The sequence below is a fragment of the Acomys russatus genome, chromosome 2, assembly GCF_903995435.1.
Source record: "Acomys russatus chromosome 2, mAcoRus1.1, whole genome shotgun sequence".
NCBI classification, from domain to species: domain Eukaryota; kingdom Metazoa; phylum Chordata; class Mammalia; order Rodentia; family Muridae; genus Acomys; species Acomys russatus.
In genome coordinates, this window is record NC_067138.1 from 47,351,378 (window position 1) to 47,367,499 (window position 16,122).

At 41.0% G+C, this 16,122-nt stretch overlaps 1 protein-coding gene across 6 annotated transcripts in view; it reads right to left on the bottom strand.

Moving 5' to 3' along the window:
* Positions 1-16,122, bottom strand: part of Klhl32 (kelch like family member 32) — a 230,474-nt gene that overhangs the window by 59,641 nt on the left and 154,711 nt on the right. For 3 of the 6 annotated variants that reach the window (XM_051160908.1, XM_051160918.1, XM_051160955.1), the window contains exon 6: positions 12,637-12,852. The exons of 1 other annotated variant lie outside the window; for it this stretch is intronic. In XM_051160908.1, coding sequence (XP_051016865.1) covers positions 12,637-12,852 — 216 coding nt within the window. Of the gene's footprint in view, positions 1-12,636; positions 12,853-16,122 lie in introns of those variants that run through there. 2 more of the 6 variants (XM_051160936.1, XM_051160947.1) reach the window with 2 other exon arrangements.

Below are 16,122 nucleotides of genomic sequence, written 5' to 3' on the forward strand. Positions count from 1 at the left end.
GCTGGCTCAGCTTTCAGCTTAGTCTTTGACATCTTAACTATGGAGCTTTACATAAAACCTAAACTATTTTATTGGCCAAACTGCTCCTTGCAATGACAGCATAAAGGTAAGCAACTCACAAAAAGAGAGAGTGATTAGAACAGCAGGATTGATTCTTCCATGCAGTAATTAGGAAAACAAAATTCCCCTGAGATCTAAACAGACTTAGAGGTCAGCTGCTACCTACAAATGTAGATACAAAGGAATGTACAAAATTCACCAAGTCAGACCTATATGTGGAAAGACTTCAAGGATGAAGTGGTCACAATCTTAGGACATTTCAGGGTATCTCAACGCTTTGTCTTGCTTTGGTATTTTGAATATAACTTTCAAGTGAACATATCTAGGAAATAGTTCCAAAAATGTATTTTCCAAGTCCACCTATATTCCCCCGCACTTTCTCGGGTGCTCAGCTTCTTTAGCAGGGTCCTTCACTTAGGCATGCATGCACCATGCCTAGTTTCACCAAAGCTCCCAAGGAGCCAGTGCTCTGGGTGTGAGGTTGGTTTCTTTTGTTTCTTTCTTTTCTCATTTTATTTTTTTATTTAACTAATTTATTCAGATTACAACTCAACGGTTATTCCATCCCTTGTATCCTCCTGTTCCTCCCTCCCTCCCGCTTTCACCCTATTCCCCTTGCCTATGTCTGTGACCGAGGGGGACCTCCTCCCCCATTACATGGTCATAGGCTATCAAGTCTCATCTTGGTAGCCTGCTTATCCTTTCTCTGAGTGCCACCGGGCTTCCCCAAGCCATGACATTCTTCTGAACAGAAGGTGCACTATATGTGTACAGGCCCAAATGGATGGTTTGGGGATACTAATTGCTCACCAGATTGAAATGAGCACTTCCTTGTTGGTTCAAACGCATGCAGCTGAAAGGCAGGCCAATTTGACTAGGTCCACTTCTAAGGCCCAGAACTCAAGGAGCATGGAATTACCCTAAACATCACACAGCCCCTTTACAGTACCCAACTTACATGGGATGAGAAAAGCAAAAATATATTCTTCAGGAGCCCATTCAAACCTAGTGAATCAATTTCTTTATTTACTCTGTTGTTTACCCCTTTCTGGAGATACATGAGCTTCCTTCCACAGAGTATTCACAGTGGGCAGAATGAATGGTCCCTTCAGCTCTCATATTCAACGTCAGTCTCACACCCAAGGAGAAGGACGCTTACAGGTACTGACCTCTTAACTGAGCAGCAACCTTTCAGAATGCAGTTTAGTTTTACTTTCAGCTGTGAGTAATTTCCCATTGTGATTGGCTGGCTTATAGTGAATTTAGTATAATTAATGTCAAATTACATTGTAATTCACATAGAATTACAAATTAAAAGCTATATTAAGAGCAAATGAATTAATCAAAATTAATGATATTATACTCACTTGTTTTAGAGTGTTAATGAGATGGGTCTTCCAAAACGTTTAAACTTAAGTATACAGCCTATCACTCTTTTAATAATCAGAGTTCCTTGTATGGCCAGCGGAGGCAGTATGTGGACCTTTCACGTCGACAAGAGCACACCAGGCAGACAGGTGTACTCAGTCTCCAGGGTGAAGAGCTCTAGCTTGCTTTAGCTTGCCCTGCACATAATATCAGTGCCTCTAACCAATAATGACTTGTAATGTTTTTTTAATAAACAAGAGGGGGGAAAGTGTGAGACAACTATGATACCACCCTGTAGAAACACCAAAGATCCTATTAATTCTCTGTAAAAAGGATTACGTTTCTGGCTGTGCTTTTCCTACCAGGATGTTGGGATTCATTTGCAGTTCTTACAGTAGCAGTCCCATGACACAGTGGAAGTGACTGGACCAAGATGGAGAACATCACCGCAGAGAGTGCACAACTCTACATTATGAGCACAAAGGGAACTAAGAAGTCCCTCTTTATAAGGGCTCTCACTGTGATCTGAGAAAAGCCACTTTTCCAGGGAGTTTGAGGCCAGATGTTCTCCCTCCTACGTGGTAGATAGAATATAGAGCGCATGCATTCTACTTATGTACCCATCGCTGCATCTCAATCCAAACCTTAGCCTTTATTTTAAATTTTATCAAAGTCACAGGGATGGGTGAAGGAAGTAGTACACAAAGACATTAGAATGAAACAACATGCACCAAGGTTTTTTTCCCCCAGACATCTCATTTAAACGGGAATACTTCCAAACTTCTGGGCCACTCTACATGGATGTTTGGATGCGCTCCCTCAGAATGTCAGGGCCAGGAAACCACTATGGTCTTGCATGGCCAAGCATCATGAACTTCATAGATACTTGAGTGGCCTGACATTGTAGAGCTTGGGCCCGTGAATTCATGGGTATTGGAAAGACACTAATACTCACCAATATCAATAAATTAATATTTTCTCTCTTTCTCTTAAACCTGTCATCCAACTGTCAATTTCTGTCACATAAATTCTTAAGGTTTCAATAGACTGGGTATAAAATGAAGCTGCAACGATTCATCATTTCATTCCTTCTACATAGTTTCTAATCTCAGGTAGAAACAGACTCCCTCCCACACCGTCTTCTTCACATACTCCAGCAGAAATAAGGGAACTCAGATTCTCTTACACGGATTGGGACCTACCTCCGCAGAGGATCTGCACGTGACTCCTCCTTAGCAGCCTTGCCCTCCTGCACTGTCCGTCATCACCTCGTATTCTAAAGAATCTAAGGTTCCTCGTTGAAATCCCATTCTTCTTAATTGACCCATCTGAAGACCTGATTTCTTTTGGCAAGCCCTTCAGTACCACTTTCCACTACTACTTTAATCTCGGTCATTTTTGCTGCTCCCCACACAGTTGTACGAGAAGCAAAAAGGAAAGCTGGCCAGTTACTAGAGACATTAGTAGCTGATTTCCTTCATTAGAGAGTAAGATGCAGGAGCTACTTTAGGTTCTCTTTGGGGGGCAGGGAGTTAGTGTATTTCAAGAGAATACAGTGAGCTCTACACTGAAACAAATTGTAAAGTGAGTTAATCACCGAATTTTAAACTGAAACTTCATTTTCTCACTAGATAAAATCTGGATAAAACTTGCTCATCTACTATAACATGTCTAAGGAGAAGTAGAAACTCATTAAAGTATGAAGCTCTCTATGTTTGCAAGAATTATTATTGTTGTTATTACTGGTGGACTTTTTTTTTTTTTTTTTTTTTTTTTTTGCCTGCCGCAGGGTTTCTACCTTATATACAGCTTATGGTTGGGTTTTATTTTGAAATCCCTGATATCCCAGGTAGCAGCAATATTACTGCAGGCCACCAATGCATAAGTAATATTCTCCAGTCATCTTTTTCCTCCTCATAACGACAACAAAAATACCAGTCTCTGGAAACAACATGAGTCAGAATGAAAATTAGAAGCAGAAAACATAAATATGTCATATCTCATAAATCACCTTCTTGTTCTGTTGTGCTCAATTCTTAAAGAAAAAAAAAAGAGAAAGAAAGAAAGAAAAAGAAAAGGAAGCCATTAACTCACAGGACCAGCAGAACATGAATACAAGTTGGCTTTCTTGTAATTTCTGATAATCACTGCCCCTTACAGCTACTTGACAACATACAGCTCTAATGCAGGGAATTAGTGGCAGCAAAGTTCCTCTGTGGTGGTTGTGCCATGTGTCTCACAAAGGCATAAAGCCCAGAAAACAACAGCACAGCCACTCGTCAAGCTACTGGGGATGACTCTCACAGAGAACTAGCACCATGCAGATCAGGAGGAATGACTAAATCCACAGTAGCATCTCCAAGCACCATGCCTGAAAGTATCAACATTACTCAATGTCCGGCTGAGGGCCCAGACAGGAAGCGTCCTCGGGGCTGCACTACTTGGGGTGCAAGAAGCATGACTCTTATTTTCTTTTCTAACATTTAGCAGAATGTGGAAGGCTCGTGTAGCTGGGTGGAACAGTAAGCAGTTTCAGGAACAAAATAGAGAATTGGTGCAAATGTGATTAGCTTAGGGATTGGTGAATAAAAACACATATGGAAACCAATACATAAATACACCATGCCAATGTCTAGCTGGGAAAAATATAGCAATACTATAATACTAAAGGTCATGCATAAGCATAGGCAAGGATTAAATAAAACACTATATTTTGGGGGTAAAATTCTCAAATCACAGAATCTGACTCCATTCTGAAATACTAAGATCTTTGTATTTAAAACATGAGCTCTTTCTGAGGAATTTTTGGATTATATAATCATGTCTCCTGATTTGTTTGACTAGAACGGTGCCAGAGACCAGCAGAGATTTTCAAAGCTGTATGAATGTGAATAGGAGTCAAGAATGAACAAGTCACTGAAGAAACAACAAAGGGACACTGGGTGCTGTGGGGATGTCCAAACAACCGTACTCCACCTTCCCTCGGAACCAGGTCATTTCAACACACCTCAAGTGATAAGCAAAGGCATCCATGCCAGACCCAACCACATCCACAGAAGCAGTGCCTACTAGTGCTTTCTGCTACAACGTGTCCAGCACCCATGCTACAGTAGGCAGTAAGAGTGCTCAATAGCATCTAGCCCAACACAGCAGGTCCTCAGTACTTAGTTGTCATGAATGAAAAAGTGAGTGAAGCATATGCCATAGAACACAGAAGAATTAGCAAGGTGACAACACGGGGCAGGAAGAGCAGCCATTCTCCGTTTACTGTGGACCCTACTACACAACTACACAGAGAACCAGATTAACCAAGAATTTCTTACTATATTTTTATTTATTTAATACTCAAGGTTGGACACAGAGCCTCATGGATAACAGCAAGAAACTACACCCAAGCTTTCCAAATTTTGTTTAAAGCCAGCTTGGGGGTTGGGTAGCACAAGCCTGTAATCCCAGCACTCAAGAAGGCAGAGGCAAGAGAATCTCTATAAATTCAAGGCCTGCCTGGTCTACTAAGAGAGTCCAGGACAGCCAAGACTACACAGAGAAACCATGTCTTGGAAAAACCAAACCAAACAAACAACAAATAAACCCCAAAAGGATATCACTCCTTACTAACTTTAGGCTACTGGCTAAAGTAGATAGAATCCAAAAGTTAGAGGTCATGAATTTGCAGCTTTGTTTTGCTAATTTCCCATTCACATCACTGGACCAAAAAAGTAGTAAATGCAGAAGCATTTTGTAAACTGTGATTCACCGTGTAAATCAGAAGTCTGGTGATGTATTGCTTCATCTATTGCAGTGTTTGCGGTCCTTGGTTATCCCTGACCAGAAGTATATTTGGGTCACTTTATCATCTAAGAGATACAAGATGAAACCCGAAGATGTCACCAATGTCCTCCACTTTCTAACTATGAAAGGGTAAAAGCTTTGCCTTCTGGGATTACTTTTAAGGAAAATGACTGAACCAAAATGCAATGCATTGATTCTGTGGTGCAGATGAAAGCTGAAGAGGAGCTTGTCAAAACTCAAAAACAAAAACTCAGCTCTGCATATGAGGCTGTTGACCACCCTCTACAGTATGGATCTGACATTGCTAGAGAAACAGATTTCCAATAAAACACAAAGGAGTATGGATTTTAAAAAGCCAAATTCATTTTCTATGGCATGTTTCCTAAAAATAAATACAGCTTTGTATAGAGCTGGTAGTATACCTTACCATCCATTCCATTTTAATATGAAGGCTCCACATTGTTGTCATCATGTATTATTTATGGGATGCAGGAGAATAGCACGGCATGTGCAACGTGAACATCGCAGGCCCAGTCTCTGCCTCTGGGAGTGTATAATCCCAGACAGATGTAAATAGTATTATGGCCAGCTCAGAAGAGATAGCATGGACCTTTTAGACTAGGTAGGAAGTGCCTCTAATCAAAGGTCAACAAAGGAATAAAAGCATTATCATTAGAGAATATATAGGAAGTGTTAGTAAGTTAGTAAAGGAAAGTAAAAATTCTCCAAATGCAAAGATTAAAATGAAGTTAAGTCTGATTTAACAACTTGAAAGTTACCTTAAATTCTGATTTTAAAGCTGGGTGTGGTAGTGCATGCCTTTAATCCCAGCACTTGAGAGGCAGAGGCAGGCGGATCATTGTGAGTTCAAGGCCAGCCTGGTCTACAAAGTGAGTCTAGGATAGTCAAGGCTATACAGAGAAACCTTGTCTCAAAACAAACAAACAAACAAAAAATTCTGATTTTAGAGATCTAGTTCCTAAGACTATCTAACATAAGAGGTGTCAAAAACATTCAACTTACTTCCTCCAGGTTATCTTGGTCCATTTAAAAGATCTCCTTTCTATTTCTACTATTTCAGAGATGAAATCATAATTCTAAGAGCTGTATTTACAGTTTAAAGTCTCTTCCATTTTGAGTAAGGCTTGGGGAGAGAAACAGCAAACCTGTCCTCTGTCTTCTACCTCAAGCGACCTTAGAAGTCTCAGCTGCTCAGTCCATGCCAAAAAGAGAGACTGCATTTCCTGCTAGCTTGTCCAGGAACTTGTGCCATGTGGAACTTTTTCTATCAACTGTTCTCCAATAGAATATATTTCCCTACCTCTCAATCTAGAAAAATAGAATCTGTGACTGAACAAGCAGAAAATGTACCTTTCTGAGAAGAAAGAGATAAGTAGCTCTTCTGTAGGAAGGGCATAGAATTATTTCATTCAATCCATTGAAAATAGATTTTTTTCATTCAATATATTCTAGGGAAGGGGAATAGGGTGAAAGTGGGAGGGAAGGAGGAACAGGAGGATACAAGTGATGGGATAACAATTGAGTTGTAATCTCAATAAATTAATAAAAATTATATGTATGTGTGTATGTGTATATACATATTCTGATTACAGTTACCCTTTCCCCAACCTCCCAGCCACCCAAATTCACATCCTTTTTATTCTCTCTCATTAGAAAATAAACAGACTCCCATATTTGGCTTACTTGCTTATTTAAAACCATTTCATTGACAACTAAGCACTGAGCACATTAAAGGTAGACACCATGATGGACCGACACACACAAAAGTTGCATAATGATTACCACAGTCTGATTAGCACAGCCATTGCCACCTCTGTAGGACATCCAATCCTCAGAATTCCTGAGAAATTTTGAACCCTTTGGCCTGCACCTTTTCTGGCCGGACATCTGCATAGGACTCTACAGGTTCAGGTTCAGTCTAGCTGGAGATATTTAACAGTATCTTACTAAAACAAAGTCTGGAGTTAGAGCTAAAAGCTGCCACTGACCTGAAAGAAAATCACACTGGTAGAAATCGGCCAGGTAACACGGTGAGAGATCTCCTGTCCCTCTGTGTTGACTTACTCGTTTTCTGCTGCATGTGTTTCCTCTTCTTTTGAAGCTTTTAATTTGCTGGCTTTCATTTGGAACTTGAGAAATTATTGTCCTCAAACAAAACCAAATTGCTGAGCTATACTGAGGTGAATTTCAAAATCTCTCTCTCTCTCTCTATCTCTCTCTGTCTCTCTGTCTCTCTCTCTCTCTCTCTCTCTATATATATATATATACATATATATATATATATAAGTTTTTAATTCTTTTAGGTCAGAAAATATCTGATATACAACTGTGTTCAAATCTCTCTGCTTCCTCTGAAAACATAATGAAGTAAGCCAACAGACCAAGAAATGACTGGTCAAAAGGAAGAAAAAGCTGTCCAGGACAGACTAGTAAATTCTATGCAAAAGAAGAGTTTAAAAAGTATCTGAGTATGGTGGTGCATACCTTTAATCCCTGCACTCTGGACGCAGAGGCAAGTGGCTATCTGTGAGTTCAAGGCCAGTCTTATCCATGTAGTGAGTTCCAGGGCAGCTGAGGGTAAATAACCCTTGTCAAAAAAAAAAGGAAAAGAAATTAAATGAAAAAGGAAAACGAAGTATAATGTTGAGGAGATTTAGGAGGCTCATGGATCTGCAAAATGATCATTGCACGTTGTAGTGTATTTTATCAAGGAGAGGTTCAGAAAAAGAAAAAGGTAAATAAATAAGCATGTAGTTTGTTCAGTGCGAATAATTTATGACAAGTCTTCAGAGCCAAACTGGTATATAGTGACAATTAGACCTTTCACTAAGAAGGGGTTGTCCCAGATTACATTACCGCTATATAGTGAAATAGCCACCTGGGTAAACTCTGGTGTCTGGACTGTGTCGCACCTAAGCTATGTCGCACATATTAATCAAAGGCACTACCCCTCCCTCACCCACATTTCTATTACCTGCCCTACTTTGTGCAATTTCCTTTCTCTTCCTCAGCACCTCTTCTTCACTGTTTTTTAAGACATGGGATGGGGATTTGTCAAAGTCAATGAGCACTTTATTACAGTGAGAACGCTCTGTAATGAACAATTCAGCAGTTTAATGAGATTCTGTAGCTCTGTCTCCAGCCTGTCCGTCAAGTTTCACTTCTATAAAGCACCCTGACACTAATCCTCTGGCAGACCCAATCTTTACCCTGGGCTGAATATTAGATCCTTCCATGGTATATTGCATTACTAGTATAACCTCAGAAAAAAAAATGATAAACTTAACTATCCTTGAGGCAATATAGTTGGCCTGATTTGATTTTTCTCTATTGAGTATGAGGGAATTATTTATTTACTAAAATAAAGCAAAAACAATTTCTTACTGCCTGCTGAATGCCTAAATTAATAATATTTATGGGAGTCTTTTAATTCCTTTTTGGGGATCGGATCTAACAAACTATCTTACTGCCTGCAGAAACCAGTTTCTAAAATTCTACTGTATAAGTAGCCTTTAGAGAGGCAATTGTGATAGCTTCTAAGCAGAGAGAATGGAATTTTTCTGACAACTGTACTTTACTGTGTCTATCTCCGGCAGTGCCTTTGACCATGTGACAATAACAGACAGATGCCACAGGAATGGGTGGCCTCAAATCTCAATGTTATTAGAAAAAAACAAATAGAAGCCATTCTGCTTCTTTTTCCCTTAATGAAGTGAAGGAGTTTGGCTACCTCACTCTCTGAGCTGGCCATGGTAAATTCGGAGCTGAGGGTTACTGATATCCCTGCCAGGACCACATCCTCCCCAGCACTTGCAAGCACTGCCTGAGTAAACCTTCACAGAAATGTCCTGGAAGCAGCAGGCTCTTGTAACTTCTTTTTAAAGTCATGACTATGGACAAGTGGGGAGGTAACAGTATGTACCAATAGCCTTGAATCTGAAGGGTGGCTCTGCTCTGTAAAATGGAGCCAGGTTCTGAAGCCTTCATTCTATTTGTCAGAAAACAGAGAGAGCCACTCATCTAGCCTGCTGTTCTGGTAAGCCAATAAGGTTTCAAATACCTGTGACCAGACTGGCCCTTATCTCTTACTATTTTTTTCAATAAAAAAGGACAGTTGCTGATTAAAGTTCAAAGAAGCAAGGAAAGTATCACAGCAGTCGTATGTCAGTAGAGTCAGGTGTTAGATGACAAATTTTGATCAGTGGTAAAAAGCTCCCTGAATGGGTTCAATAAGATGGGCGCTTACTCGCCTCATCTGCCAACAAAACACTGAACGTTTCCTTGTACGTGCAGACAGCCACTGTTCGTCACCTCCTGCAGGCTCGGCACTGCAAGTATCAAGATGTGTAGACAGTGCTGTAGAATGAGATAGACCGTGAAGGGAGCCGGAGGGGTAGGGGAGCAGAAATGAGCTCTATATCCTGAAGATTCCAGGTGTATTATCCAAGGACAGTCACTAGGGATGAGCAGAAAGGGATTTAAATTGACTAATCAACTTTCAAACAAAAAACATCCCTCCCTGTCCCCTAGACAAAGCAGTGACAAGATGTGAAAAGATTCTACAGTCAGGGGAAAGGAAGGGCTCCTAAAAAGCACTGGCGAATACATAATGAACTAAGGAGGGAGATTCCCTCCCCCCCCACTATAGCATGGGAAGAACTTCACTTCATCTGAGGTCTGAGCTTCTATCTATTGTAATAAGAAAATGTATCTGAAAGGAAAACGGGACCATTGTGGGTATAGAGGGTAGGGGAGCGACAGAGAAGGGATGGAGCCATAGAGAACGGAGCCATAGAGCAGGGTCTTCGTGATCTGATCCAGGAAATAGGGAAAGAGGAAGGAAATTGGGAAGGGGAGAGGGAGATAAATGTAAAAGAAGGGTTAAAGAACAGTAAGGTCAAATTTATCAAATGCTTTCTCTGCATCTATGTGACCACGTCCCCTGGAGGGGGAGACCTGGTGGCACTCAAAGGAAGGAGAGCAGGGTACCAAGAAGAGACTTGATACCCTATGAGCATATACAGGGGGAGGAGGTCCCCCTCAGTCACAGTCATAGGGGAGGGGAGTAAAGGAAAAATGGGAGGGAGGAAAGAATGGGAGGATACAAGGGATGGGATAACCATTGAGATGTAATATGAATAAATTAATAAAATAAATTATTTTTAAAAAGAACAGTAGAGCTGCGTGTGGTGGCGCATGCCTTTAATCCCAGCACTTGGGAGGCAGAGGCAGGTGGATCGACCTGAGTTCGAGGCCAGCCTGGTCTACAAAGGGAGTCCAGGATAGCCAAGGCTACACAGAGAAACCCTGTCTCAAAAAACCAAAAAAAAAAAAAAGAAGAGTAGGTATGTCTGAAAGAGTCATACGGAATCATACTATTAGCCATCTGCCTTTAAAAAAAAAACCTACAATGCATGTAAGTCTATGTGCACACATACATGATTGTAAAGATAATCCCTCATCTGGGCTGATAATGCTCCCTCCAAGAGCCAGGGACCATCTAACAAAATCCATGACACCACACATAGGAAGCCCTCTTTTGAGTTGTTAATAAAAATTGTCCAAGAGACTCCAAAAAACTCATGGGCATTTCTTTTGCCCTTGGTTGCCCCCTAGATGTGGAAGGTCTAGGCCCCTATTGCTGAAGATACCATGCCCTTCAAACACAGACCAGAAGCCCAGGAATGGTAACTGACCTGGATTCCTCCTCCTTAAGAACTAGGTTTCACGGTACCAGAAGGCGCCGTGCAAGCTTCCAAAGAGGGAGGCAAGGAACAGTCCTACCCAGCTCTGATACTTACAAACCATATAAGACCAGCATGGCAAGCTAACTGGAAGGTTATGGTACACATACCTCAGCAGTAACCAAAACTCTCCAGTTGGACTTAAGATCCACTCAACAATAGGGAAGTCATGTCTGGTACTGGAAACCCAGCCAACCACGCAAGGCTAGTGAAGTCACAGATCTCAACAATCATAACTATCATAGTCCCTAAGTACATTCTAAATATTTCTCCTTATCCCCACAAATAAGTGTAATCGTTAACTCTCAACAGGGGAATTTCTCTTTACAAGAGACAGACCACCAAAGAAAACCACAACCCATCAAAATACAGAGTTGGGGATGCCCAGTCCCAATGGACACATCTACCAAAAACTCCCATACGTAAGGCTCAGAGAACATTTTGAAAGAGGAGGCAGAAAGATTGTAAGAGCCATAGGATCAGGAAGTTTGCTGTGAAATTATGTCCCCTAGTAATGTCAGGAGTTATACCCATAAGTCTCAGCAATATGAGCACCCAATCAAGGATGTCAACAGTACACAAGCAAGTGGATGGTGCGGGTGACGGAATGAGAGGGGGCAGGGGTGGGGCATGTGAAGCTTCAACCCTATACAAAAACAAAACAAAACAAACAAACAAACAAACAAACAAAAAACTATAGGCAATTAAGCAATGCTGAGAGCAGGAGAAATAGTCTTTCCCAGGGAAGAAGACAACAACTGGCTATCCAATACCAAATGTTCAGCCCTGAAAACATGCATATGAGTAACGTTATGCAGATCGAGCCGATTATATTCAGGAATATATATGTATACGTTGTATACATGTAACAACAGTTAATGAAAAGAAGTCCATAGATTTCAAAGGTAGAAAGAGGGGTATATGGGAGGGTTTGGAGGGAGGAACGATAAGGAAGAAATGATGTAGTTATATTACAATCTAAAAAAAAAAAACAAAACAAAAAACCCTAAAAATGCTCAAATTCCCTAGACACACATACTGTGCTCTCTCCGCAGGAATTTCTGGAATGGACTCCAAGCCAGGCACTTACCAACTCTCAGAGATCCCAGAGTACAGCCATGTTTGAAGACTGTGGTTACTAATGGCCACTCGGATTAACTTACCTTCATTTCACTGACTTATGGACACCCAAACGTAAATCATTAAAATTAGCCAACTTCAAAGCTTGTGAACCAGTAAGTTAATTACAAATTAGCTAAAAACTCACATGAAAACGTTTCTTTGAACTATGAAAAGCCATTTCTAACTTTTTAATCACTAAAACAAATTTAAAAGGAGCTATCTCTGAATGGTTTTCCCAAAGAACCCAGAATTTCTTTTGTTTCAAGGGCTTAAATACGTATAAAATTGCTTTACAATCCATTCCTCTCATAGTCAGCTTCAGAAATGCTTTTGTCTTCAAGAGAAAATTCCTTTCCTTTTCTGATTTACCCAGGTTTGAGGAAGGCACAGTGCTGGCCTCATCACAAGCTGGGCTGTAGACTGGTGGGTGCCCATCAGTGACTTGCCTACCCAGGACACAGGACTTCAGCACATCCTGCATCCTTCCCTCTCTCACCCAGCCTCCCCTAGGCCAGGCAGTGGACTTTACCTGCCAGATCTGCTCCTCGCTCAGGGAGGTCAGGCGGTCACTCTTCAGCACCTCCTGAAGCAGGCAGTAGGGCAACGTGAGAAGGTCCTCCGGGCGGCTCTTCAGGAGCTCCGAGAGGTGTTTCACTAGGAAATCTATCACTGCCTTCTCCAACAAGGTGAGGTGAAAGAGGTCAGCAAGTCTGTACAGATCCAAGTAATTAAAGCTATTTAGTTCCTGGGTGCCAAAAACATAAAAAAAACAAAACAAAAAAAAAATCTCTTAGAAATCCACAAAGAACAGGCAAGAAATTAGGTTCACTTACTACCATTTTCATGACAGGAACAGGGGATGGGGTCTTTAATATTAGAACCACGCCATGCCCCACCAATTATAAGGTTCTAGTTCTTTCTTGTTTCCCCCTTCTCTGAACTCAAATTCCTTAAAAAACAAAACAAAACAAAACAAAACTATTTTTTTATATGCATCGGTGTTTTGCCTGCATATATGTCTGTATGAGGGATCCTTTGGAAGTGGAATTATGTATATGGGACAGAAAGCCAAAATTTACACACACATATATGTATGTACATATACACATACATACATAATAAATGCATATGTATGCATATTTATACTATCAGTTCTATGTATTCTCTAGAGAACCCTGACTAATACAAGGATATTGATGCATTCCACCTCTCCTGTAGTTTACTCCTTGTCTACTGATGGTGATACAGGAACCATTAAGTGGGGATTAAGGACTAAGCACAAAAGACACACCCAACTTTCACATTGTTTCTGAAACTTCAACTGAAGTATGTCTGTACATAAAAACAACCCATCCTGTCTTAATGGAACTGGAAGACAAAATTTACACGTCCTAGTGAATGGGTTACTCACAGAAAAGACCCACGTCTTGAATACTTATATACCAAATCCACCTAAATGCGGACCTTATTTTGTTAGCCTTAAACATTAGCATTCCCTCCTACCTATTCCCAAAGTTAACAGCCATGCTTTCCAACGTACAGCCAGGCATCTGGCAAGCTATATCCATAAAGCTGCAGGAATTCCTGTCACCTCACCTCTATGAGAACCAGGGTGGGACACACATCTACTGACAGAAAGCTTGCCTATTTAGAATAACGGTGCCTTAGATTTTCTTCATTCTTACTTTATAGACACTAATATGTGGTCAGTGTTTTGTAAGAGCCGAAGATGTGGAGGATGCTTTGAGACAGCTGTTCATTCTATGGACTTACTTAATTAAACTTGACATATTTCCTTTTCCTAGTTTTCTAAGACTACTAAGAACTCTAATAATATTCAATTCTATAATAATATATACAATTTCATATTTGAGAATTTAAATGAGTACTTTTAAAATATCTGATACTTATTTAAATTCTTAAATGTTAAGGGATCACATATATTGCAAGTTCCTATGTTCTGTTTTTTTGTTTTGTTTTGTTTTGTTTTTGGTTTTTTTTGTTTTGTTTTTAATGCAGAATCCACTTAGTGCTGCCTATTTCTGCTTGGGTGTAGGACAACCGCCTGGAGCATGGCCTGCTTCTTAGGGGACACATCCATAAAGAAAACTGATTTTCCCACCCCACCCCCAGCAGTCAGTAATTTTCAATTGTGCCTCGGTTAAGGGTGGGACGTCAGGAGACTTTTTCCTATACATGCTGGGCTGGCTTGATCTTGTCCAGGTCTTATGCATGTGGTCCCAGCTACTGTGAGTTCCTATACGTAACAGCCCTGTCATGTCTAGCCACTATGGTGTCACTGCAGACATCCACAGCCACTGGCTCTCACAAGCTCTCCTCCCCATCTACCATGATGATTATACAGCTTTAAAGGAAGGTGTGACACAGATGTCCCCTTTAGGGCTGAGCACTCCACAGTCTCTTAAACAGCACTTGTCCCGCTGACCAGCTGTGCCTCTGTGTTAACCACGAAGAATGCAGAAAGAAGCTTCTCGGATGAAAGGTGAGAAATACACTAATCTGGTGGGACAGGAAAGGGAAGTAGGCTGGGAAGTCTGAAAGAATTAAATGCTTATTTTCAAAATGCCATTTACCAAAACAGATGACCACCTGAGTCCACTACAGTGCAAATACAGGAGGATCCACTGAGGCCTCTCATACAAAAATAGCCTGGCTTCTTAGGCACACGTTACCAAAGGAACACAGAGTTACAGACAACAATTTCAAGGATTCTTAAAATTGTTCAAGTTTACTTCCCAGGGTTGGTAAGTACTAGGCTGTCAGGAGAGGATAAAGGATGCTAGTGTACACTTCAGCACGTCTTTGGGATGGAGTACATCTTTGAAGCAGGTTCACCTAATTTGGATTCCTGAGAAATATTTTGGTATCCCATAGCATTACTCTGCTATTCTTCCAAAGCCTGCTTTTCAACTCTTGCAGGGGTGGCCGGATTCTGATTTAGTGGGCAGCAACATGGAACAAAGAGGAGGGTACACAGAAACAGAAACAACTATGGTGCAAAGAGGATGGGATGGGCATGGAGCAAGGAAGAGAACATAAAGTGAACAAAGAATGGTAATTGAATGCACTTCCCTAGGGGTCTAACTTTATACACACATTCTGCGTCTCTTCTAATTATAAGCCCACAGCTTGAAAGCAGTCCACTTCAAAAGTACAGATAATTTATAAAATTATTTAAATAACTATTCCTTTTCTCTTTTTACTTAATTTTTATGCAGTATATTTGGATGTTTTTCTCTTACTCCTCCCAGATCCTCCCCACATCCCTACCCACCCAATTCGTGATTCTCTCCCTCTTCCTCCTCTCTAAAAAGCCTAAACTAATGTTCCGTTTGCTATTTCTTTTCATTTTTATTTTCTTGCATTTCAGCATCTGTGTAGTTTGCACATACATGTATGGTGCCAACAAAGCCAGGTGGAGGAGGGGGCGGAGTGCTGTAGAGACTGATGCACCAACCAAGGACCATGCATGGCGAGGAATTAGAACTCTGCTCAGATGCAGTAGATAGGCAGCAGTCTCCTTGTGGGTCCCATAATATGGAGAGTAGGGACTAGTTCTGAGATGGTCTCTGGTGCCAACTCATGGATCACTTCCCCCTGGTGGGATGGCCTTGCCAGGCCACAAAGTAAGAGGATACAAGTAGCCCAGGTGAGGCTTGATAGGCTGAGGTAAGAGGGCTCCCCTTTCTGAGGACTAGAGAAGGGGGGAGGGGCTAAGGGAAGGGACTACAATTGGGATATAAAGTGAACAAATTAAAAAATAAAATAAAATGCTTGTGTTCAAGGCAGAACACCACAGGGACAGAGGCAACTCAGGATAGTAGAGATGGACAAGTTCGCAGAGTCATGCAGATATGGTTCTAATAAGAGACTGAAGCCATCACCAGACTCCTACTACTCACCATTTACAAATGAAAAAAAAAAAAAATACAACCAACTCACAGGCCTGTCATGGAGAGACCTTTTCAAAAGCACTTCCCCCAGCTTGTCTCAT